This window comes from Micromesistius poutassou (genome assembly GCF_964030765.1).
Source record: "Micromesistius poutassou genome assembly, chromosome: 21".
Classification (NCBI taxonomy): Eukaryota; Metazoa; Chordata; class Actinopteri; order Gadiformes; family Gadidae; genus Micromesistius; species Micromesistius poutassou.
Window position 1 is genome coordinate 987723 of NC_140291.1, and position 25653 is coordinate 1013375.

Here is a 25653-nt window from a genome sequence, read left to right on the forward strand (position 1 = left end):
ATTGTTCAATGGCGCACGCACGCACGCACGCACGCACGCACACGCACACACACACACACACACACACACACACACACACACACACACACACACACACACACACACACACACTTGGAATGGCACCTGTATGTATTCCATACATACATGCATGGAGCAGATCCATACACCATACATCTGTGCATAGAGCACAAGGTAATCCACACCACTCTTGTTTTGTAAGCAAATCATTACGGGGCTATTAATAGAGCACTGCGGGTCTCTCATCACAGTCCACGGCTTCCTACAGAAATGAATCGCCATATCGTCAACAGATCTTCATGGTAAAACATGGCTACAGGGTGTCTGGTTCAAAGCACTGGATGCAGCATCCCTTCCGGGAAAGGTGACGAGCGTGTCAGAGCGGGGACGAGGGGTGGAGGGCCGGCTGACGGCAGGCAGTGTGTTACTTCTGGGGGGGAGGAGGGCTTCATTAGTCCATGGCTGCAAGTTCATTAGTCCTGATTCCATCTCCTGGTTGAGAAGATCCCAGGATGTATTTCAGTCATTTCCGTTTTTTGTTTTTTTCTTCCCCCAGGCGTCATCGGAGGATGATTTAATGGCTGCGTGACGTGGACAGCAGACAGTAGACACAGCGTTGGCAGGGCCGTTTGATAGTCATCACGTTGAGTGGCGTAGTGTCTCAACGCGCCTGTAGATTCATCACAGCGCCTGATAGAAAGCGATCACTCACGTTAGCATCGGGGGGAAACTGGCGCAACGAAAAACAATGGATGTAAAATATATTTTTTTTACGTGCGGAACAATGTGGGGAACCGTCTGGGGAATATGGGGAACCGTTAAACTCTGGGAGCTGTGTTTTAGTCCAACGGGTGCATTTCATGGATCATCTCTAGTTTACAAGCCGTTGGTTTTCGGCGGCCGGGAGGAGAATTTACTGGGTAGGGGAAGCAGCGCAGAACGTGAGACATTACTTGAATCGATGTGGCTCAAGCTGCTTCCGTAGAAGAAACTTTATTGAGATCGTCTTCCAGGAACGAGGACATGAAGAGACCGCACTAAAGAGAACAGGCCACATGGATAATGTGATATGAGTACAAGACCACAGGCTTGCAATACACACAGAGCTTCTGCAATATAAAATGTTATAATGAAATCCTTCCAGTTGGAACATTTTGGCTTTCAATTTTGGGTTGCAAACTAAACGGTCGCCTGAGGCAAAAGGGTCTCCGTTTGTCAATAACCACGTTCACCCTCATCGATCTTGTGATTTACAGCCCTAATTAGGATCTCTAACTTCCTGGTAATACAACAGAAACCATTTAGGACGTCCCCAAGTAGAACGCTGCGGTCGTACGCTACGTTCTCCAGTGGAACCACACTGACCCAAAAGACAAACCATCTCTATACTTTTGTCAAAAACGGCCTCCGACCAAGACGGCCGACGACCCCCCTCCTACCCCAGACCCCAGACCACGCGTTGTGGCGTTCTCTGGTGCCCCCCGCCCCCCCCGATAGCGCCGTGGGGGACCCCACACACACTCACACAGCGACTATCTAAGCTACGTCAGCTAACAGAGCTAGCTAGCCTAGCATGCCGCGGAGGGGGCGTAGCGAGGAGCCCGGTCTGACAAGGCGGGCCCGTCCGAGTTCTCCCCAGGTGGGCCCGTTAACCGCTGTAAACACGGTCTGCGGGCGCCTCGTCAGAACGCGCTCACCTGAGACCGGCAGAACGCAGCAGATGTTGGCCAAGTGCTGGTGGTTTTTTACAAGCAGATGCTGTTACTGAGACACTCTGTACTGTTCACAGACACATGTGTGGCCCAATGTGTGCGCGCACGCAAGCGCACATGAGGCAGATGATTATTAAGCAAGTGGTTCTTTGGAATACAGAGGGAGGGCTGATCGAGCAGATCACACACACACGCACACGCACACAGACACACACACAGACGCAAACACACACACACACACACACACACAGACACACCACCTCAGAGCAGGCAAGGGCGGGCAGCGGTCTGCAGCAGCGGAGCCGGAAGAATCTGAAATCGGATCTCTGCACAAGGCCAGCTAATGCTGAGACACTACAACAAGAACTGCTGTGTCTGTCCGTGTGTGTGTGTGTGTGTGTGTGTGTGTGTGTGTGTGTGTGTGTGTGTGTGTGTGTGTGTGTGTGTCTGTGTGTGTGAGGGAGGGGGTGTGGACTAATTGCGACAAAGTCTGACTAGTTTACCGAGCCATCAATATATTTTGGTATTGTACATTTTCTTCACACAACAAATGGACAACATCAACATCATGGGCCGCCCACGGTTCACTGCCCGGACATACACACACACACACACACACACACACACACACACACACACACACACACTTAGAGACAATTGGATGCTCACCCACGCTGACGCATGAAAAGACACCCTTAAAAAAAAATCCCAGCTAGCGATGAAAGAAGGGTTACATTACCACCCCCCCCCCCCCCGGTCCTCCAGCCCACGGCCGGCGTTAGGGAGCAGACGCTCCCGACAAACGCATCAATTCACCGGGGAGGAATGGCAGCGCCTCCGCACAGTCCTCCCACTAACAGCCTCCGCCTGGGAGAACCAGCGGCTCGCCGGGCGTTCAACGCAGCGACGCGACCCACCGGCAAGGCAGGTAAAGGTGACGACCGGGCGCGGGGGGTGGGGGGGGGGGGGGGAGGAGATGGAGGTGGGTTGACAGCTCACATGCGACACACACACACACACAACAACAAGACATGTCACGGAGGCTTTCTCACGTGACGACGACATGAAGCAAAAGGGGAATATGGGGGGGGGGGGGGGGTCTCGTCTGCCAGCAGGGTGTGCCGAGGGGCGGGGGGGGGGGGTCCTCACCATCGCTAAACCAGCTCCGGCATTCCGGAGTGGGAGAGAACGTCAGCGGTGCTCCGGGGTTGGCGTCCAGCGACGTGAGCAGAGCTTCCCTCCGGAACGATGACCAGCTCATCAAAAGAATGGGAAAAAAATAGCGGAAGTACGGAGAAGAAAAAAATAAAAATCACACACACCCACGGCAACGCCGACCTGCGCCGGAGCAGGAGGGGGGGGGTGGTATGGGGGTGGGTGGTGGGGGGGGGGCTCTCTACAGCGAATGAATCTCTACCGCTTTCTCTGCGTCCTCTCGTCTCTGCGGTCACCTTCTTCTTGTTCTTCTTCTCCTCCTTGTGTTCCCTTCAAGGTAATCTCCTCGAGTCCTCCGGCGCGGTGACGGACGGCAGCTCGATGCGGTCGAGAGCGAAGCGATACGGAGCCCGGGCTGATAGGGCAGCGACGGCGGCGGAGGAGGAGGAGGGAGTGAGGAGGAGAGCGAGAGAGGGAGAGAGAGAGAGAGAGAGAACAGGAGAGAGAGAGAGCAAGAGAGAGCGAGAGCTAGAGAGAGAGAGAGAGCTAGAGAGGACAAGCGACCGAGAGGGAGGTAACGGAAGGGAGCAGGGCAGGGAGGGAGGGAGGAGGGAGGAGGGAGGCAGCTGTCACAGAATCGCGGAGGAGCGAGAGACCGAAGGGGGGGGGGGGGGGGGGGGAGACCACAGAGGTGACGCCGCTCCGGGTCTTTTGGCCGGGGCGTTCGTCCGAAGACTAACCGGAAAACGGCCGGAAGCTGCCGGAAAATAGCGAGTGATAAAAACCAACCAGGAATGAAAGGAAGGGAAGAGGTGACGGCTGAGGCAGAGCGAGAGGACGGAGCACCCTGCTGGGGACGCGCTGCTCCGTGACTGCGTTAGCGCCTCGCGTGTTATGTATAGAAGTGGGAGGCGCGCGTGTTCTCGCCCTCTCTCTCTCTCTCTATCTCTCTCTTGCTCGCTCACTCACTCACTCTCTCTCTCTCTCTCCCTCTGTCTCGCTCTATCTCTCTCTCTCTCTCTCTTGCTCGCTCGCTCTCTCTCTCTACAGGAACAGGAGCTCAGGTCTCCACTAACAGATGAATGGCGCAGTGCTGCTGTTGTCATGGTAACCACAGGGCTGAGAGAGGAGGAGGAGGAGGAAGAGGAGGAGGAGGAGGAGGAGGATGCGTACCGAGGGAGGAGAATTTTTTTCTTTTTTTATAAAAAGGAACATGGGAGGGAGGGGGGGGGGGTTCTTATTAAAGGGACACCGTTTTGTCCCTTCCACTATGGGGGGACGTGGGGATGATCCATACATACATATGTATACACACACCAGATCTATCAGAGAGAATACAAGCGCTCCCCCCGTCTCGTCTCGTCGGCTCGGCCCTGCCCTCACGCAGTCCTCGCTTTACCCTTGAAACGCGCTTGCATCGCAGCCGCCATCGTTGTTTGCTCCAGGAGCCTAATATGGGCAAATAGGAAGTATTGTGGAACACAGTATTTTGTTTGGTGGTTCATTTTCTTTAAAAAAAACGGTGGTTGTACGTCTCCCCCATGACAAGGAGACACAAAACGCGCCTCGGGAAAGGGAGGGTTTGAAGAGTGAATATCACAGATTTCGTCATGACATCTGCTCCCCTTGTTCTAACCTTGCTTCATCAACACCTTCTTCTTAATGAAATGCGTCACTTATATATTCCCAACCAGTCTGTGACGCGTTTAGAATTGTCTCCGGCGTTTAGCGCTCCTTTTCGTCTCGTCTTGCTTTACGTGCGGCCGTATTTCCCATCTGGGATCGATAAAGAACTATCTTATCTTATCTTAAATAGTGAGCCCCATCTTTGCAACATCCTCTGTGTGAGGTATGGCTGGATGTTTATCGTAGCGCAATCGACGCCTCATCACTTTCAAATGGATTACTGGGAATAAAGACATTACTTGAAGAATGCAAGGGTATGATTCATTCCTCTATTAATAATAGATTCATGGGTCGAATTACTGAACTTGGAACTGGATATCAAAGGATGAAGTCGATGGAGAACTCGCTAGGTCAATGTGGCTTTTGTGTGTTGGATTACTCCCCAACATTAAATTAACACAGATGTTTCCCTTAGATAAATTGAGAATGGTAGCCCAATGAACGATACTATTATGGAATCCATAGAGGTGGGACACTAATCCACAGCATAGTTTGTACCATTATGAAAATGTGCTAATTCCTAGTAATCTCATCAGATCATCCTGAGCTTATGTCATGTCTGAGAGCCAATCATTGTTACTGCACCATCTCTGTGGACCTTGCAACAACATGGCCATTCAAGTTCCAAACTTTCACCACTGTCATCATCTAGGAGGTAACAACTTGTAATGTTTCTGTGTCGCCTGAATCTCCACTGGACTTGACAAAAGAAGAACGCTGTGCTCCCCTCGTCACAAAGTCCTTTCCCAAAATTGACTATTGAATTCTTGTCAGCCGCATCGTACATTTTTGGTCATTGTTGCTGGAGAAGCTTTGTAGACACATGGAGATAGGTTTTAGTTAGCATCAAGGTAACAATGCTTTGTGAAGAACAAGCGTCACAGTCTTTCTTCAAACTTGACAGAGGGTATCAGGGTTTAATGCACAACGCAGGAAGACCATTGTGCTGCCTGCTGAAGATTCATTGTCTCTTGTCCAGCCCACATATATATTGTTATATAAGGCCCACTAGGAAGATAAATTATGCCAGAGTACATTCAGCGTTTATTCCCATAGGAGTCTGAGACAACAGTCTGTGAAGTAACTGTAGACTGATTTTCCCTCTACATCATGCATAGAGATGATAGGTGATTTTGAGTTGGGAACGCAATAGGCCTGGGTGTGCATTACTCAAACATAAATGATATTATGTTATTTTAACACAATACCGCTTTCTCCCTAGATACCGAAAAAGCAATTCAACACTCAATGTATTCTTTGGGCTCTGCTTTAGGCATTATTCCTTGGCATAAATTAGCCCTCCTGCACTCTCCCTTCATCCCTCATATTCCACCTGTGACAGGAAAGCTTAGAAATGTCACATTTCCATTCAGTGGAACAAATGACTCTGGGAGTACGCAGTGAACGCGGAGACCCAGAGAGGAAATCAGGACGATAATTGAACAACGATTTTCTCTCCAGGTGCAAGTTGCTTGTAAGTAGCGGGCGGAGGGAAAATGGAGATTGAGACGGCCCCCGAAATGTCAGCTTGCATAGCAAATATTCACAGAGGGTAGGAGGTGTCCAGACAAAACACAGGGCCGGGGGAAAGAGGCGCGGCTGCAGGGAAAGGTCTGAGGTGTCCCCAAATGTCAGCCTTCATTCCACAGACCTCCCCGAGGACCACTATTCCATCTGATAAAAAAGCTCTGGCCTTTCCACTCGCATCTTGTGATGAGGCGTGGACGCTCACTATGGGATGCTTTTTTGCATTACTGTAAACTTTTAATTGGCTTTAATGATAAAAAAAAAAGAATAAGGGACGAAATACAATAGGTACATATAAAACAAACCCGATATTTGGAAATGCGATGGAGATTATTTTTGCAAAAATGTGAAGATATTATGGGATGCAGACGGCGGAGCTCAGCATGAAGGTATTTCACTCTTTGCTCTCATTATTGTCAGCAATGATCATTATTGTCAGCACAACAAAGCCGAATGATTTCAGAAATACTTTTTGACTGTTAAATGCGGGAGAGTGGGAGAAAGAGAACGATAAAAGGTTGTATGGCTGAAAAGGGGCAGATTTTCGGTCAGAATGCCAGCCATCTGATGTTCCATCTTCACCCGTCAATCTACGGCAAAGGCTGTAATTGATCGGCTAACGGTAATTAAGGGAAGGCGGTCCATTCCATGGGGAAAATGTTGAAATAATGCTTCTAAATGTTTCAGAGAAGGGCAGCTGATCAATCAACCCCATTACATGGCGCGTAAAAAACAGCAAAGTGTTCTTTGTCAAGGAACAATTAGATCTCCCTTAAAATGCACGCATAGAACGCATCATCACGGAGCTACACTTGTAAATCTCGCCGAGCAAAAACAAACAGTTTAGAAACGGCCCTGATTTGGATGTATGCTGCCTCCAGACATGACGCAATAATAAAAAAACGGCTTTATTTAAACAACTCGAGGAATTCCTCTTCTGATGTCGCAAGACGTATGGGGAAAAACAACCACTGCTAAACATCCTCAATAACGGCTCGCAACGCATCGACATTCCCTTGCAATCATACAGGAACCTTTTGACATTTTGACAAGCCATTTCAATTCTTGCGACGTAGATAATTACAGCACCATTCTATCAATACAACAATGATGTCTCTCACATCCAGAACCAGGAGAACGCATCACGGAGCAACGCGGAGTGTATCTGGCAGCAGAACCAGCACCATTCCCCAGTGACCCCGCCCGGCCTCGCTAAGCAGGGCTCCCTCCCTACTGCCCTAGCTCGTGCACGCTCCTCCAATCTATTCACAGGTCGGCCCCGCGGCTTCTGGGGCCCCTCGCTGGGAGCCTCCACAGGGGCAGGCGTGGGGGGATTAAATCAGAGACTCATTGATTTCCCCCCCCCCCCCCCCGAAAGGTCAGAGCTTTGCTCTCACGGCTCTTTCACTGCACCGGGGCCGTGGGGTTGAATACAGCCTGACCTCCCCTCACTCCGCCGGCTCCCCTCGGGCCACGAGTGGCAGGACTCAGGTGGGCCACCAGGGGGATCAAAGCGCTGCACACCGCTCGCTGCTGCATCCGCCACTGCCCTGCACTGTTCTCCTCCGGTGACATTTTCTCTGACTCTCTCTCTCTCGTATTTGGGCATCCGGCCTGAAATGTCAGTGTATACCACACACACACACACACACACACACACACACACACACACACACACACACACACACACACACACACACACACACACACACACACACACACACACACACACACACACACACACACACACACACGTAACGAAGCACACCCACACAGAGTCTTGGCACTGCCCTGCTGTATGTGGACGGGTGCTGGGCTGAATTAATTAAAGGGTGAGAGAGGCTGTGGTGCTTGAGACCACGACCAATCTGGCTCTTGAGGATTCTTCACGAGCAGACATTGCCCTTCTGAGGACTTGAGGGCAAAGCGGAACTCGCACCAATGACATAACCGTCTGTGTGAGTTCAGCGAGAGCACTGATCGGAGGGGTGATGACGTCAGTAAACATGTGTGACCAGCAAAGAGGACATATGTAGAGGCCTGTGGATGCCAACGTTAAGCGACCGGCGAAAGAGTAATGTTGATTTTTTTTTTTTTAATATATATATATGAATAAAATATAATGAGGTAGGATTACCCTCGGATTCCTTTTTATGTATTCTGTTACATTGACTGTTTAAAACTAGTTCACGCTACCTGTACCTCCCGCTGCCTCAGTAGGGCATCAAAACAAGGAGGACTAACAGACTCAAGAACAGTTTCTTCCCAAGAGCCATTACCACCCTGAACTCACACACGCACTGACCTCATAACCGTGCAATATCTGTATACTGTGCAATATCATTGCTCTCTTTTTCTTTTCTATTCCGTCATAATGTGTATTTTCAATGTGCAATAAAAGTATTACTATTTAGTGTATTTGTATTTAGTGTATTGCTTATTGTGCATTTATATTTTTTTCTATGCACTGAGAGGGAGATGCTTTTAATCTCATTGTACTTGTATAGTGACAAATAAAGGCATTCTATTTCTATTTCTACTGGGCTCCTCCAGACAAGAACACGGGGTGGTGGTGGTATTGGAAAATGGATAAGTGAGCTGCTGCTCCATGCTGCCACACAGGAGACCTTCCTGTGTGTGTGTGTGTGTGTGTGTTTAACCTGTGTGCATTGACTCCTCAGTGCGCAACAGGTGTGCAGCCTCACCCAGCCTCAAACAGAGTCCAAACCGTCTGACTCTGGCCAGGTTACACACACACACACACACACACACACACACACACACACACACACACACACACACACACACACACACACACACACACACACACACACACACACACACACACACACACACACACACACAATGAGCCTCTCATACATCAGAGTTTTACAATAAGACGAGACAGGACAGTATGTTATTGATCCCTGATGGGAAATTAGAAGAAGCAAGTAGAGGAAAGTGATGTGGAGTGTAAAATAATAGAAAGTAAAGCGCATAAAATAATGAAAATGAACACAGCCAAAAAGCAATGGTACTACTTCTGTAATAAAGTCAACAGCATTTTAATGAAAAAGAAAACAAGAATATAAAAAAAATAATTAAGCTGAGCAAGAGGTCCTAGACTTTCTTCCCTGCTGTATAAAAGATTACTTAAATTTCAAATCACCCGGCGGGTAACACAGATGAACGAGCTGCAGCGATATGTATTCAACAAAACAAACAAAACAAACCCAGCGTGGCTGCTTTCATGTGCATTAATTGCAACCAGGTGCTGTTCAACAGGTGCCCCTGTTCAGTTCATCATCTGAAGGCCACGTGAACGCTGCATCACGGCCCGCGCCTTCCAGCGGCGGCGACGCCTTGACCTGGAGGAGCCTCAACGATTATGGCAAGCCAGGGGCGAACGCACGGCGGTTAGAGGTCAACAATCCAGGGAAGGTTAAACAATGGAAGACTCAGGGTTTTCTTGAAGACCTTTGAGGTCTTCCGGTTTAGACCTCTAGTCCATCGGCTTTGGCGAGACGCTTCGTGGACCGGAAGAGAGCCGTGTTGCGGTCGGAGAGTCAAAAACATTACGTCCTGCGTCCTCTCCTAACCTCTTTTCCTTGACCTCGATGGAAAACGTCAAGAGGTCAAGGAAAGATGCGAGGGAGGACTCTAAGGAAAAGATGGCCGCAGTGCTAAGAGACTCCGACTGCACTTACGCACTGCTGCTGCGTCATTATTCGACGGTAGATGGTATGGGTGCGAGTCGGCCTTGCTGAAACTATGGTCTACTAAAAGCAAATCTTGGACACTTTGCCCCCCCTGCGTTCTAACTGTGCTGATTCACGCAGGCTACATAAACGTGGACAGTAAAGTGAATGGGTTTTATTACTACAGTTGGAATTGAAATAATAAAAGGAATATAGGCATATTATATACTACCAGTCATAAAAGATAAACAACATGGTGGTCACATCGACAACGGTTCCTCACGCATGAAAATAATCCACGTAACGCGGATAGTTTGTTTTTGTGAATGGAAGAACGGTGCGTCGTCTGAAAAGTTCCTGCCGCAAGGAATTGTTGGACGCCATTTTCTCCTTCCTTTCATCAAGGATGGGTCCGTTGTAACCTAGACTAAAGGAGATAGGAAAGGAAGCATTGAAGGCCCTTTCCTTCACTTGAAGAGAATTGAACGGCTCTCATCATGGCTGCCACTTAAAGATCCCACGGCATGCTACTTTATGGATGCTTTTATATAGCCGTGAGTGGGCCCCTAATACAGTACTTGAAGACGTTCAAGAAATTCAGCCTTGGTGCAGAATTACAGCCACTACGAGCCAGGCCCACGATGAGCTCTCCACAAACGTGCCGTTTACGTGAGGCGGGTCAAGGTGGAGGGTGGGGGTATGGCCCTGAGCAGCTTGCGGCCGCGGTACCATGCACTAGTGTTTACAGTGGAACACTGAACACTCCGGGTGCTCCGGCGGGTGTCCTGGAGCTCTATATCTAAATAATATCTTATATAGATATCTATAATATAATATATATAACCGTGGCAAAAAGCTGTGTGCGCCTCCGGATGATATTATGAATCTCAAACTCGATTGTCGATTGTCTCCCGCTGGAGCCTTGCTTCCCCCCTGCCCGCCGCAGAGGCACCGCCGCCGCCGCCGAGGTGGTGGTGGTAACCTGGCCCCTTATGACGACACATGGGGCCAAATTCCAAATCTGCGCTTTTGAGCTTTCATTTTTTCAAAGGCGGAGCAGTATACCTAGTGCTCGTTTTTACACCTAACGCCATTTCTAGCCACTGGGGGACCATAGGCAGGCTAGGGGAACTCATATTAACGTTACAAAACCTCATAAAGTGACATTTTCATGCCATGGGACCTTTAAATACTTTAAATACGGGTCATTTCAGTCACTGAGGAACCTTCAAAAAAAAAAAGCTAAAAAGAGTAGACATATATATATATATATATATATATATATATATCTCCTCTGTGGAAAGGAGACCCTGTGTGGTCTTTTGTACATGTCCAGGGCTGTCTGTGTATATATATATATATATATATATATATACACAGACAGCCCTGGACATGTACAAAAGACCCTTTCCACAGAGGTTCAAAAAGGTCCATCACTAACTGCGGGTCGCTACGTTCACGTTCCGGAGCACATGTTCCACGTTCAATGTGTGTCATCTCCACTCCATGGTCCACTGGTCCATGAAAAGAGCAGACCCATAAATAGTGTTATGAGTGTCACGCGTGTGCCTAGGAGGGTACCTCTGTCAAAGGGGCCGTCCTTTACCACTATCAATCAGGTGTTAAGTGACTAAGAATAAATACAACCACAAGTTCAATTGATCCAGGATTTATGTGCATAGACCCGATGCACTTTACAAACCCAGAAGGACGAGACGTTATCAAATCTGCCGTCATTCCTCAACTGCAGTATTTAACAATCATTTATCATTAATCACTTTGAAACAATTGGTGTGATCACACGACAGACACACACCCCAGGCAGACACACGCTGTAATTAACAGGGATGACCTTGCAAAGATGGCTGCCGACACACTGAAATGGGTTGGGGGGGGGGGGAAGAGAGAGAGAGAGAGAGCGAGAGAGAGAGTGTGAGTGAGTGAGTGAGTGAGTGAGTGAGTGAGTGAGTGAGTGAGTGAGAGAGAGAGCGAGAGAGAGAGAGAGAACACACGTTTTCACTTGAGGAAGAACTCCCCAGTGGTCTGGGAAACATCATTTCCACTGCCCTTCTAGGAAATCAAAAACAACATCCAGAAAGCCCTTCGGCCGGCTGGAAATCGTCAGCACCACCACGCATGGCACTCCACGGCGCTGACAGAAGGACACAGCCGGTATAAACACAGTATTTGTCTGAGTGTGTGTGTGTGTGTGTGTGTGTGTGTGTGTGTGTGTGTGTGTGTGTGTGTGTGTGTGTGTGTGTGTGATGTAAGAGTCATGAGCCTGGCGATGCAGAGGAAGACTCTCCATCACCATCGCAGCAATCTGGGGGTTCTGGTGCGCCCTAGTGGCGGGGGGTGGTCACGTTAACCGTAAATGAACACCAGGAACAGCCGGGCTCAGAGCGCACCGCGAGGACTCAGGATGGGCGGTTCGATACCTCCTGCTCTTCATACACGGCCATCGATACAAACACTCTTTGATTGATGGACGCAGGCAGCATCGCCGCGTCATTCGTGTGTTTTGCTGCAGGCATTAAAGAGCGAGTCTACAAGATGGTGTTTGAATATGGAGTACACACCACTGCCATGGCAGTATGGTGTTTACTAGATGGATCTAGAACAATATGGAGTACACACCCAACGCCATAGCAGTATGTTGTTGTTTTTTGTGGCTCACACCCCAAACCCACATATCACAAACCGGGAGGGAGACGGAGAGAGGCAGAGAGGAAGAGAGGCAGAGAGAGAGAGAGGCAGAGAGGAATGGAGGAAGAGAGGCAGAGAGAGAGAGAGGCAGAGAGGAAGAGAGGAAGAGAGAGAGGCAGAGAGGAAGAGAGGCAGAGAGGAAGAGAGGCAGAGAGGAAGAGAGAGAGGCAGAGAGGAAGAGAGGCAGAGAGAGAGAGGCAGAGAGAGAGAGGCAGAGAGAGAGAGGCAGAGAGAGAGAGAGAGAGAGAGAGAGAGAGAGAGAGAGAGAGAGAGAGAGAGAGAGAGAGAGAGAGAGAGAGAGAGAGAGAGAGAGAGAGAGAGAGGGAGGCATTAACTCCCGAGGCATTGTTTGGGCATATTTTTCCACATTCTCTTGAGCGTCGGACATTACTGTGGCAGGAAATGATTAGTGGCGGTGGGGAAGCAAAGAGCAGCACAACAGAGACGACCACAGACTCGCAGTCCGCGGGCCGTTCCCTGGCAGCGAGGCCTGTCAATTAGGTAAGCCTGTGGTGATTAGCGGAATTGAAAATTGCAGTCCTAGCCTCTCAGGGCTGGCTCCCGGCCTGTCTCCGGGCATTTACCCGGGATAAGTGCTCGGGCCACGAGTGATAATTGCTTATCAGCGATCAGTGGGATGACAACACAAAAGCATTTACCCTCACCCGACACTCACACGGGTCACACGTGGTAAAAGCCGTATATATATATTTTGTTTAGGGCACTCTTTGAGCGTGGGCGTGAGGTCCTACAGCAGCAGGGAGTGTGGATGGGCACACGCTCTCAGGATGGAATCGTATTCGACCCAAACCGCTGTGCCGTCTGCTCTCAAGATATCAACAGAGCGCTCTGAGTCCATGAGAAACACTGTGCCAGAAAATGTTTTTACTTCCAAATGAATGAAATGCACCTGCGCCCCTTACTGTGTTGTTGTCATCATACAAAAGCATGTGTGACAACAAAGCGTGTGTGTGTGTGTGTGTGTGTGTGTGTGTGTGTGTGTGTGTGTGTGTGTGTGTGTGCACGCATGTGTATATGTGTGTGTTTGTGAGCGTGCATGCGTGCGTGTGTGTGTCTGTGTTAATATGTGTTTGTCTGTGTGTATGTGTGTGCGTGTGCATGTGTGTGTGTGTGTGTGTGTGTGTGTGTGTGTGCATGCGTGCATGTGTATATGTGTGTGTTTTATGTGTATATGTGTGTGTTTGTGCGCATGCATGCGTGCGTGTGTGTGTCTGCGTTAATATGTGTAATATGTAATATCAATATATAATATGTGTTTGTCTGTGTGTATGTGTGTGCGTGTGCATGTGTGTGCGTGCTTGTGTGCGTGTATATGTGTGTGTTTGTATGTGTATATGTGTGTGTTTGTGTGCGTGCATGCGTGCGTGTGTGTGTCTGCGTTCATGTGTTTGTCTTTGTGTATGTGTGTGCGTATGCGTGTGCATGTGTGTGTGCGTGCATGTGTATATATGTGTGTTTGTATGTGTATATGTGTGTGTTTGTGTGCGTGCATGCATGTCTGCGTTAATATGTGTTTGTCTGTGTGTATTGTGTGTGCGCGTGCATGTGTGTGTGTGTGTGTGCGCGTGCATGTGCATATGTGCGTGCGTGCGTGCGTGCGTGCGTGCGTGCGTGCGTGTGTGTGTGCGCGTGCATGTGTGCATGTGTGCGTGTGTGTGTGTGTGTCCACAACGTGACCGTGGTGAGGCCTCCCTCTAGGGGGCGGTGCTGAGCCCTACCTGTGATCTTCTTCACAGGCTGCAGGCGGACGCTGACGGCCTGGTGGGCCAGCAGGGGGGAGGAGGGCAGCGAACGGGACACGCCCTCCATGATGCGGATGTGCTGCATGCCCTCGGTCATGGACAGGGGGGGCACGCCGTAGTCTCCGTCGAAGGCACAGTCACTGTCTATGCTGCCACCTGCAGGACGGGAGGGGGGGGGGGTTGCAATCGTGAGAACGCTGCGCGGGCAGACTAGGGGTACACACAGTTTGTAAACAACACCCCCCAATAGACAAGTGTGCAGCGACCATGGCTAACTTCATATAGAATATACATGTTACTTTTTGATACGATGTGACACACTGACTGCGTTTACATGGACAACCTTAACCCGACTATGGACATTATTCTGATGATGGTAATATTGCGATTAAGGTGTTATTAAAAGTCTGTTCATATTCCCCGTTTACATGTAGCTTATAATTCATTGTTTGCATTATTTTTCGATTTCAGTTAAATTACACTGGTAGGATTAATTATTTTATTATTATTTAATATATACATTTTCGGGTAACATTTAAATGGATAGTTACGTTGCGAATATATTGGTTCCTACCCACCTTTTGTTTAAAGGGGACAGTTAAGTGGGGGGACCAATTGAAGAGTGACCGAGCACATGCAGGTGTACTGTTGCCGTGTTGGTTATAATTAAAACAAGATACAAACGCTGAGAACAACTGCATTGACTTATTTATTTGTGACCGGAGGACGCTACCAGACCAAAAATAAGTGTTACATTTCCATAGCACTACCCTATACTATAATTTCGGTTTTGTTATTAATTATTATGCTCGCGAACAACTTTGAAAATATGAAACTTAAACATTATCTGCTCGCGTACAACATAGCAAATGTGAGACTCGAGTGTGTCACGAGCAGTGTTGAGACTAACGCCGTTAGAATAAACGCGATTACGTAACGCCGTTACATTCCTCTGTAATTTGTAATCTAATTAATTACTTTATCCAGCGTTACTAACGCCGTTTCCGTTACTAACATGACTTGTGTTGCCGTTAGTCCGTTACTAAAATCGGGGCCCCAGCGCGATCATGGAAAAAAAAAAAAAAAGCCTGCAGCCAGCATGAGTTCTAGGCTATTGTTTTTTCTTTTCTTCCTTTCCTCCTCCTCACTTCATAAGCGGGCTGCAGAGTAGAGAGCACACTAGTACAACACGGTTTCGATAAATACCAAGGATAAGACAGGTCATGTTTTGCGGATATGGAACAAGGAAGTAACTGACTTGACGATGTATAGCTGCGTGACATCATTGACGAATCCTTGTAGGAGTTTATTTTACACACAAACCGACATAGCTTCTGTGCGGCGCACACACACAACTTTCGACCGGTAAAACCAAAGTGATAGACAGAGAAGAAATGGCGAGTACAGAAGAGGAGGATAAAGTGGGAAAGTCTGCGTTTAGCAAGTGGAAATATAAACACTACTTCACCATCGTTGAGAGAAAGGGGAAGAACTTGTATTTGAAGTGCACGTTATGCTCGGGAGGAAAGCGTTTGTCCACATCGGCCGCGAGCAACTCAAATCTAATGAAGCATCTGACCACAAGTGATGTGTCAGTTTCAATAAATATTATGTTGATGAGCAATAAATTGAATTATTGAAGTTCATATCCCCCCCCCCCATGGCAAAGGATATTTGTTTAAGGTTAATTATCTCTCTATGCTGTTCTACTCTATGAAACTGGCGTGTGAAACATGCTTCTAAAAAGCCGAATTCTTTGACATATTACTTTGTTTTAGTAACGCAAAAATTACTTTTCCTAGTAATTAGTTACTTTTATAATAGAGTAATTGAGTTACTAACTCAATTACTTTTTTAAGAAGTAATTTGTAATTGTAATTAGTTACTTTTTCAAAGTAATTTGCCCATCACTGGTCACGAGTAAACAACACGCGTTGTAAGTCAGTTTGTTGCCCTAATGTCACTCAGTTGTCGGCTTGTCGCAAAATGCTGTGAATATTCTGAAAGGACGTTATAATGCGATTAAGGTGTATTACATATCTAGAATGCGCCTCGATAATCAGAAAATGATTGGAATACTCCACACACCTTATTCAGATTATGCTTATTCCGCATATGACCTTAATCTAATTAAGGCAATCGGACAATGGTGTTTACATGGCAGCGTCATATTCTGATTAAGACCTTATTCCGATTAATATTGGAGTATTAATGTCGATGTAAACGCTAGGGGTGTAACGATACACAAAAGTCACGATTTGGTACGTACCTCGGTTTTTAAGTCACGGTTCGGTATATTTTTCGGTACAGCAGTTTTTATTATTTTATTTTTTATTAAACAATTTGATTTTGATTTGATTTATTAAATTGTATCAAACAAATGCCTAACACAAATGAAAATAAATAAAATACAATTGAGGATAAAAACACAATCCAGTAACACTAACACACTAACACAACACAATAAGTCCAGGACTTATTTCCATTGTGGTCCTCAACACAAAACATCAGGACAAGACAAGGCACTCAGAGAGTCACAGAGTGTGTGACTCTCTGAGTGCCTTGTCTTGTCCTGATGTTTTGTGTGTGATGACTCTGTGATCAATAAAAACGACAGAAAATTTTCGGTACGAATGAGTGTATCGTTACACCCCTAGTAAACACAGTCATTGTCTAATGCATGCTACACAATGGTGCTTTGAAGCAGTGCTTAAAACCTATGCCTTAAAATAGAACAGCCATTCACCAACGCCAGTAGCATTCAAGATAGAATATCCATTTGATATCCTCTTTACGCCTCGATCAAAACACACATCATATCTTCCTTGGTATGATCAGGACCCTAGTGTTTTTGGTTCATAGTCATGTAATTATATGGGACTGCTCATCATGTCATACATGCCATGGGCTCCCATCGTAAACAACACTTGTGATACTAATAATAAGCCGTTCATTACTGTAACGCCATCTCCGCGGTGCGCAGGGCTTGTATGGTCGTAAGAGGAAACAGCCTCACAGCAGGGCTACACACTGCCTCCCACAACCACGTCCCCTCCCACCCCCCCCCCCCCCCCTTTTGGTAAACAACAGCTTTATTAAAGCCGCGACTAACCACCGCAAATGTCTCGCTGTGAACACAAAATACTGCACAGTCATGGCCGACAGTCAGAGTTTTGTTACAGGGAGAGGAAAGGAAAAAAAAAAACGGACTCACGAACAATAGAACAAAGAAGAGTGAAGTTCACTCACTCAAACAAAAATGCCAGTCAAAATGTGTTCTTTTTTACCCTTTGTCTGCGTTTGAAGTCCCATGCACAGAATCGCTCAGAGCGACAAACACGCTCGCAGACACACACACACGCTCGCAGACACACACACACACACACACACACACACACACACTCACACCGACACACACACACACACTCTCTTTTCACTGGTGAACAACTACAATCCACAGCTGCTCTTTGTGACGACTCCACATCCATTTCATTATTTTTGCTTAAATCACCCCCCCTCCACCGCCGAGCACTCGATTCCCGGCACTCGATTCCCGGCAGATTGTTACTGTTGAATCAACTGTTCACGCAACGCACATCACATCGGACCCCCACGGGAGCCTAGAATCCATTAACAGCCACCGGTCTGTGACAAGCACGTATGAATAGGTCTGAGACGCCGGGACAGTCACACCCAATCACCATCTCGGAGTAGTTTCTCAACTTTGTTCACTTGGGAACGTCTGGGTGTTCGAGAAAACACAAGTGGTGTTCAAGGCAGTGTGTGAATACACGCCTAGAGAGTGTGAACACTGTTTGCTTTTGAACAATGTTCTCGGGCAAAAACAACAGCAGCACGGAGACACCACAGGTTGCAGGAGCTCATCTATCCTGCGTGCGAGTTATTTTCTCTAGCGAGTAAACACCTCTCTGCATCACTGTCTGTCTGTATGTCGCATGCATGCTTCTCTGGCTGTCGCCCGTCCTTGTGCAGATCGTTCCGGTACCAGAGATGCCAGCGGACAGTCCACAGTGGCCTGATTGCACGACAGATAAGATAGGGTGGAAGTCTTTCCAAAGTGCCATTTTGGGGGCGGCTGAACCCGCTAGGGCGCTAACAGTTCAGGAAGTACGCCTTGCAGCAGGTTCGATCCCCACCAGTGGTCCTCTGCCACAGGTCACTCCCTCTCTTCTCCAAAGAGAGGCTTACTGTCGCTCTTTCCTGGCATGTCCAAAAAAGGCTCCAAAAAAGCCCTTTCAAATATATATTGAAATAAAACATGCCATTTCGCTTAGTCACTTAAAACGGTATTCATCCAAAAAAAAAAGAAGGAAAAAAAAAAAAGCCACTGTTAAATGTCGACAGTTCAGAGTCCTTGTTTTTCCCCCCACTGTTGCCATTTGTCTGTTTTCTAAATGACATTTGCATAGCGAGCACATCTCTGATCCTCTCCATGTTAATGTGCACTCAACTCCCCCACTCGCTCCGTTCCCGACCACGGGAACCGCCTCAGCGCGGCGGCCCGTCCACGCCGACACGAGGAACACGCCGCTCGTTAAAGGTGACACGCCGACTTGTGATGTCAGAAGAGGCAGATTTTCAACAACGGCTTGTAACGGGCTAATCACCCTCACACCCGGTGGCATAATAATATCCCCTTTAACCAATCACACGACACGTGCGTGACTATTTAGAAACGCATGCAATCACCTCAATTCCCCTGAATGATGATTATTATTCTAATTTTTTTTTTTTTTTTTTTTTTTTTTTTAAAGCTGTCAGGTATCACTTGGCGACACAAGCCCTCCCTCGGCCCCCGTGCGTTTCCTTCCCCGCCACCGAGCGGCACAAACAGCCTCGTACGGACGTTGACAGGGAGGGAAGAAATTATAATTGGCCACAGCGTCCCTGTCAAGCGCTGACATTTGTTCTATTGATGTTATATCTGTCGCTGTTGCCTCCCCCGCGCTGTACACAGCCGGGAGAGGAGAGGAGAGGAGCTCGAGGAGACTAAATTACAGGAAGGGGAATGGAAGCCGTGGTGTTCGTACATTGTCAATATGACACTAGCCTGGAAAAGTCACGCACACACACACACTGCCCCTCTGTAAAGTCTGGGGGGGATAAAGTGCTGGTGATTACACCTTCAAACAGGCTGCAGGAAATGGATGAAATATAATAATCATAATAATAATAATAAAAACTAAAGTAAAGGCTATCCTGAAATAAAAACACTTGTGGGTGAAGTATTACTATTAGCATTACCAGCACTATTATTATTACAAATTTTTCAAACATTCTTTTGGCTAGCTGAAGTACCCTGCAAAGCTAAATACTTGTTGACCTTGACCAGGATTCTTCCCAAAGCATTTAGCCTGCAGTGCACTGCAATAGGAGGAACAGCTTGGAGTTCCTGGTGGTTTCACATAGAAAAACCACCACAAGCCATATAGCCATGAGCTATTTCTGCCATTTGCCGGTCCCAAAGCTCCTGACCGACACGACAGGACGGGCTTAAATGGACCGGAGCGCAGGGGTCAAAGACCGTCATCATGATCATCTCCCCCTCACAGCCTTCTATATCACATTTCATACATTTCTACTCATACCTCTTTACAAACAGACACTTCAGACTGTACATTACACACCTCAACATCTGTTGACACCTCAACATCTGTTGAGGTGTGTAATGTACAACGTACAATAGATGTATTGAATAGAGTTGTGAATAAAATAACCCATTGCAATATATACACATATATATTAGGGCTGGGTATTGCCAGGTACCACACAATTCAATTCAATTCAGATTCTTTAGGTCACGATTCGATTAGATATCGATCCAATTGCGTCGATATCGATTCAATAATACGTGCAGATGACAAAAATACCTAAATAATGTGTCCATTATTTGTATTGGTTTAGAACAAAGTGACCCCAAAATGAATTAACCATTTCATTGTGCTTTAATTAGCAAAAAGGGAATACAACATTGTATAGTATTGGAATAAAACATCATATAGTATTGTTCCTGAGTTAAACTTGCAGCATAAAAGTAATAAACATAACATGGACAAATAAATGTGCATGTCCATGTAAATTTAGGCATACTTGGTTCTAGATTACAATGACGAGTATGCGTATGCTTGAGAGAATGAGTACGACCCTCTTATTTTAAGTTGAAATGTAAACACTGTCAAGCTCATAATGTGCTTACATTTAAAGTTGTGCAAATATAATTAGGCTTAGAACGTGCCATCGTTTTTGACAACAAAATAACTCCCATTGGACTGCTGGCCATAATGAACGACCAGTGAAATATTTAGCTTATTATCATGAACATTTTTTTTTCTTTTTATTATAGATTTCAAAAGATTTCTGAATCGAAATTGAATCGAGAACAAATAAATTTCAGTGCATTGATGAATCGATATTTTTACCCAGCCCTAATATATATATATATATATACACAAAAGTTCAGCTCACAAACAAACAATATGACATAATACACACAAAAACATAAACATCAAACGTCAACAGAAGTCTGCCGTTAGCTAGTCCGTTTTCCTTTCCCTCTTCATTGTTTATCATCATTTGTCAACTAAATGAAATGAATGTGATTGAATGAGCCAGGTTCTGGCTGGCAAGGGCATGTGGCCGTGTGTGTGTGTGTGTGTGTGTGTGTGTGTGTGTGTGTGTGTGTGTGTGTGTGTGTGTGTGTGTGTGTGTGTGTGTGTGTGTGTGCGCGCGCATGTGTGTGTGTACGTGAGTTTGTGTCGGTGTGTGTGTGGGTCGGTCGGTGCAGGTGTGTGTGTGTGTCCGTCGGCGTGCATGTGGTGCTCACCTTGGCCGGCGTGGCTCAGCGGGTGGTCTAGAGGCGAGCGGGCGTCTCCCAGGTCCTCGGTCCCACCATCTGCAGACCAGGAGCAGGAGAAGGACAGAGACAGGGAGTGAGCGCGGCTGCGGTGGCTGCGGTGGTGTCGCGGGACGCTCCGCACCCCGACCAGAGAGGCCTGCCCAGACCCCCCCACCACCACCACCCCGAGAAGGCTGCTGACACAGAGCCCCGCCACGCCTCTCCGTCCGGGGGGGCCCGCGCGCCCACGGCCCCCGACCGGGGCCCGGCGAGAGCCGAGCGTCCGGCTCCACTTCCTCCACCGCCGGCCCGCCGCGGAGAGGCTGCGACGGCGGCGGTGGCAGCGCCCCGTCGGAAACATCCGCAGCTCTTTCCCCCCCCCGGTCACAAAGTGCACGCTGAGATCCCTTCCGGTTCCCGAGACCACCACCACCACCACCACCACCCCCCCCCCCCCCCCCGCCGCCGCCGCCGCCGCGCGGCCCCACCCCACCCCCGAAGCCTTTGAGTGGGGACGGCTGCCGTCCGCTAACTGGTCCCAGTGGCTGAGCGATCAGGGGCGATGTGCTGCTGCTCGCCCCTCTGATCTACATACGGCTAATGATACGAAGATCAATGAGGCCCGGGGGAGCCGCCGGCGGACCAGGGCCGTGCGGAGGGGCAGAGGATGCCCGCTGGGAGGCGTCCACACACACACACACACACACACACACACACACACACACACACACACACACACACACACACACACACACACACACACACACACACACACACACACACACACACACACACACACACACACACACACACACACACACGGCCGTGCTGTTCCTCTCTTCTCTGGCTTGTGACGCGTGGCGGTGCGACCAGCCGTGCCTTGATTTATACCCACGATAACCATTTCCCCACTACGGCGGTGGTCGACTATTAATTTAGCCCGGGCTTATAGGCTTTTATTTTTTAAACAATAGTTTCGGATGAAGACGGACGGGCGGCGGGGCTCGTGGTGCGACACCGCGGGCTCTTTATCGCCGGGGAATGTGTGCTTTGGCAAGCCCCCCCGAGCCGCGTTTTAATCAAATATCCTCTGTTGTCAGCACGGACGTACACAAACAGGCGTCGAAAGGCTATCTCTCACATCTCATATTCACACACAGCGATGCAGCGCGTGTGTGTGTGTGTGTGTGTGTGTGTGTGTGTGTGTGTGTGTGTGTGTGTGTGTGTGTGTGTGTGTGTGTGTGTGTGTGTGTGTGTGTGTGTGTGTGTGCGCGCGTGTGTACGGCTGTTGACATGCAGCTGGATAGATTGGCTGGGCTGGTGGAAAGATCAAGCTTGTCAATAGTCCGATAGAATAAGCCACAGGGCAGAGTCGTGGGAGAATTGGGCCACTCAGATTGACACTGATCGCGGAAAAAAGACTGGCAGTGGAGGTAAGGGTGCCATTGTTCACAGAGTCAACCGTGGGGTCGATGCGACACAATGAACTTTGTGGTCGGCTTTCAGAAACACCAACCTGGGATTGTTTCGGTGAACTATTCGCAACTTGCCGTCATTAAACAGGATGTGGGAAGGTTTGCAGCCAATCTTGAAACCCGAAGGCCTCTCTCTTTTCGCAACAACAATAACAACAATAACAACAGCCAACTGAGATCCATTTAGAAATAGTCGGTTTCCTGATTGGCTAAATGGTAGTAAAATCAATACGGGCCTCGGAGACAGACGTAAGTAGGCTATGTACGTCACTTCCGCCGTGCGGAGGGAAAGAAATTATCTCACACCGACATACACCCACTTGACAAAATAGATTTGGCACGGCGCATTGCCTCTGTGCTCTATTATAATGGCTTCACAGATGAAGTACGGAGCAGTGTGTTGATGACTAATTTGTAACTTTGCATTCTTTGCCACCCATTATAATGATGTAGAACATGACAATGAAATCATTTATTTTGCAAACGGATACGGGCATCTGCTCTCAATGAGGGAAGAAACGAGAGGGAATGCAGGATACGGCTACGAGACACACCGAGGTCACTGGGACTGCCCTGACGAACATTGAATTCAAATGCATCCACCCACAACAAAAATAATGTCTCCGTGATCAGCGCTTTGCTTCGGTTCAGGGCCAAACATGGTTATCTATTGATGACAACCCAGCCAACAATGACGGGTTAGGATAGGATGGGATAGTCCTTTTATTAATCCCCCTTAGGAGAAATTCACAAGTGACCAGCAGTGCAGTGGGAAAAGAGAGTGCGAAACAAGAGTATATATACTGATAAATTTACCAATTTGAAATAAAATATAATAAAAAATATATATATTAGAATAAGATAAACATACTATTCTACTTCTTCTATTAAATCTCAGGAAGCTTCCCAGCTCAGGATGGGTGAGCTGGGGTTTCTGTTGAGTGTTTACTGATCGTTTATTCACTGCATTTAATTCTCTCGTTGCAAAAAGGGGGCTCTACTCCGGCCAACGATTGCTTTGTGGTTACCGGTGATCTGTGGGGCAGCCAGGACATCTGCAGTTCATTGTGCCTCCACACAGATCAATGGCCTATTAAGCAGCAGCGAACGTGAAATGGGGAGGACCCCATCACTGACAGGAGACAAAGACGTGTTTTCATCCCGACTGCGGAGACGGAGAGAAGCCATCAGGCGGCCTTCTTTATACTATCCGTCAAGCGGGCGCGCGTTCAACAGCGCCACAGACGAGATGGAGGGGGGGGTTGGAAGTGAATAAAACTTGATATTAAATGTCTCTTATTTGTGCTCCATTCAAAACAGAGGCCGTACAAAGGGACCACTTTGAGAAAATTCTGTTAACCGTGATTGGGGCTAAATTGGATGTAAAAGTAAAAACGTGTGCACTAATTGTCAAGAGAAATACTCGACCATTTGAGGCGGACAAATGCAGTGCGGTGGCGTCATTTGGTGCGGTATGAATGGTGTTACGACAAGAGGACGTCACTCAACCACGGTGTAACAGAAAACTCCACGGAACAGATTTAAAACACCGAATATAAAAAGCAAGGTTTGACGTATGGGACAATGTCTCCCGCACTGATCCACATTATCATCATAAAACTGCCACCGCAACTGAAGGAACGGAACAGAATGTCAAGGACTCCGTTTGACTCAAAGTGGAGGACGTAGGTGGAAGGAATTAGAGACGAATGCCTTCCTTAAGTAGAAAGGTAAGTCACTTCACTTGTTATTTCCTAGGAGAGAAAAGTACAATACTGAGGATAGAAAACTGCCATGCCCTTCTCAACAGAGCCCAGTGAGTGTGTGCACTAATCTAAAGTGTGCTTCACTCATTGTTGTCCAGTGTGTCACTATACGTACTGTAATGTTCAGCCATCCTTGAAAGGTCTGGGAACAGCACGGCTATACGCGCTGGGTCTTGCTTTGAGAAGCTGAAGGTAAATAACATTAAATCAGACGGAAAAACAAAAAAGGGACTTTGCAGGAACTATAACAATAAAACACGCTGACATTCTACAGAAGACCGGAGCGCCCACACACACAGAGAACATCCATTTTCTATGTCATATAGGATTAGTTTCTGTGCCAGGGTACGCTAACGTATTCGTTCCTCATGGCTCCATGTCTGATGTATGCGGTATGCATGTTTGTGTGTTAAAAGGCTAAATGACCACACTCTTCGTCACTACATTTGACATGTAACCCCATTCACAAAGCCATGAAATTCTAGGGTTTCTGGCTACTTTAATATGAAAACAATAACCGAGTAAAAAAAAAAGTGGAAAATCCCAAGCGATCTCACACCCAGCCGTACAACATATGTTACACCGTAGAGATAAACTCGTCATTTGCATCAAGTGGGAACCAAAAATGAAAGCAACATCGCACGCAAGCACATGCTAGCATACAATACAAACAGCGAAGAAACTGAAAAACAGGAAAGAAACATTTGTAGTGGTCTCAAAAATCACACGGTTTGAAATACAAACACACACACAAGACTGCTGAGAGAGAGATATTTCCAACTGCTTACGCTCACAGCCGGGTCTGCTGTGGGTTTTGACATTCTGCCAGGAGGAGACAATAGGACACTGCTTTGAAGCAACCCAAAGTACAGAGTGTGTGTATATATATATTTATGTGTGCTTTTCGTGAGAGAGAGAGAGATAGAGAGATAGAGAAATAGAGAGAGAGAGAGAGAGAGAGAGAGAGACTCCCACACTACTACGTCAGTCCAGTCTTACAAACGACAGTGTCTCCATGCGTCGTTGCTGGCCACGGCCCGATGCGTCACAGACCCAGTGAATAGAAACCGGGCGGCCATTTAAGACCCCATTAGCATACACAACAACCGGGGCTAGGGAAGAAGGAACCAAGCCTTTGTCAACATTGTGTTTGAGGTTGGCTTCCTACTTCCTCACAGACGTCGACAGCGGGGTATTGATAGTATTGATAGTAGTTTTACTGATAAGGGGCGGGGGGGGGGTCGCTTCACAGCATCTGAAGGACCGGGTTGAGAGACGACTGACGCAGGCA

General features: G+C 47.7%; 1 protein-coding gene across 1 annotated transcript in view; it reads right to left on the reverse strand.

The window, feature by feature from the left end:
• The window catches only part of tanc2b (tetratricopeptide repeat, ankyrin repeat and coiled-coil containing 2b), a 96387-nt gene that overhangs the window by 15255 nt on the left and 55479 nt on the right, over positions 1-25653 (reverse strand). The window contains exons 3-4 of the mRNA XM_084485521.1: positions 21110-21178; positions 14242-14421 (exon numbers count right to left, since the gene is read on the reverse strand). Of these exons, the coding sequence (XP_084341647.1) occupies positions 14242-14421; positions 21110-21178 (249 nt within the window). The remainder of the gene's footprint in view (positions 1-14241; positions 14422-21109; positions 21179-25653) is intronic.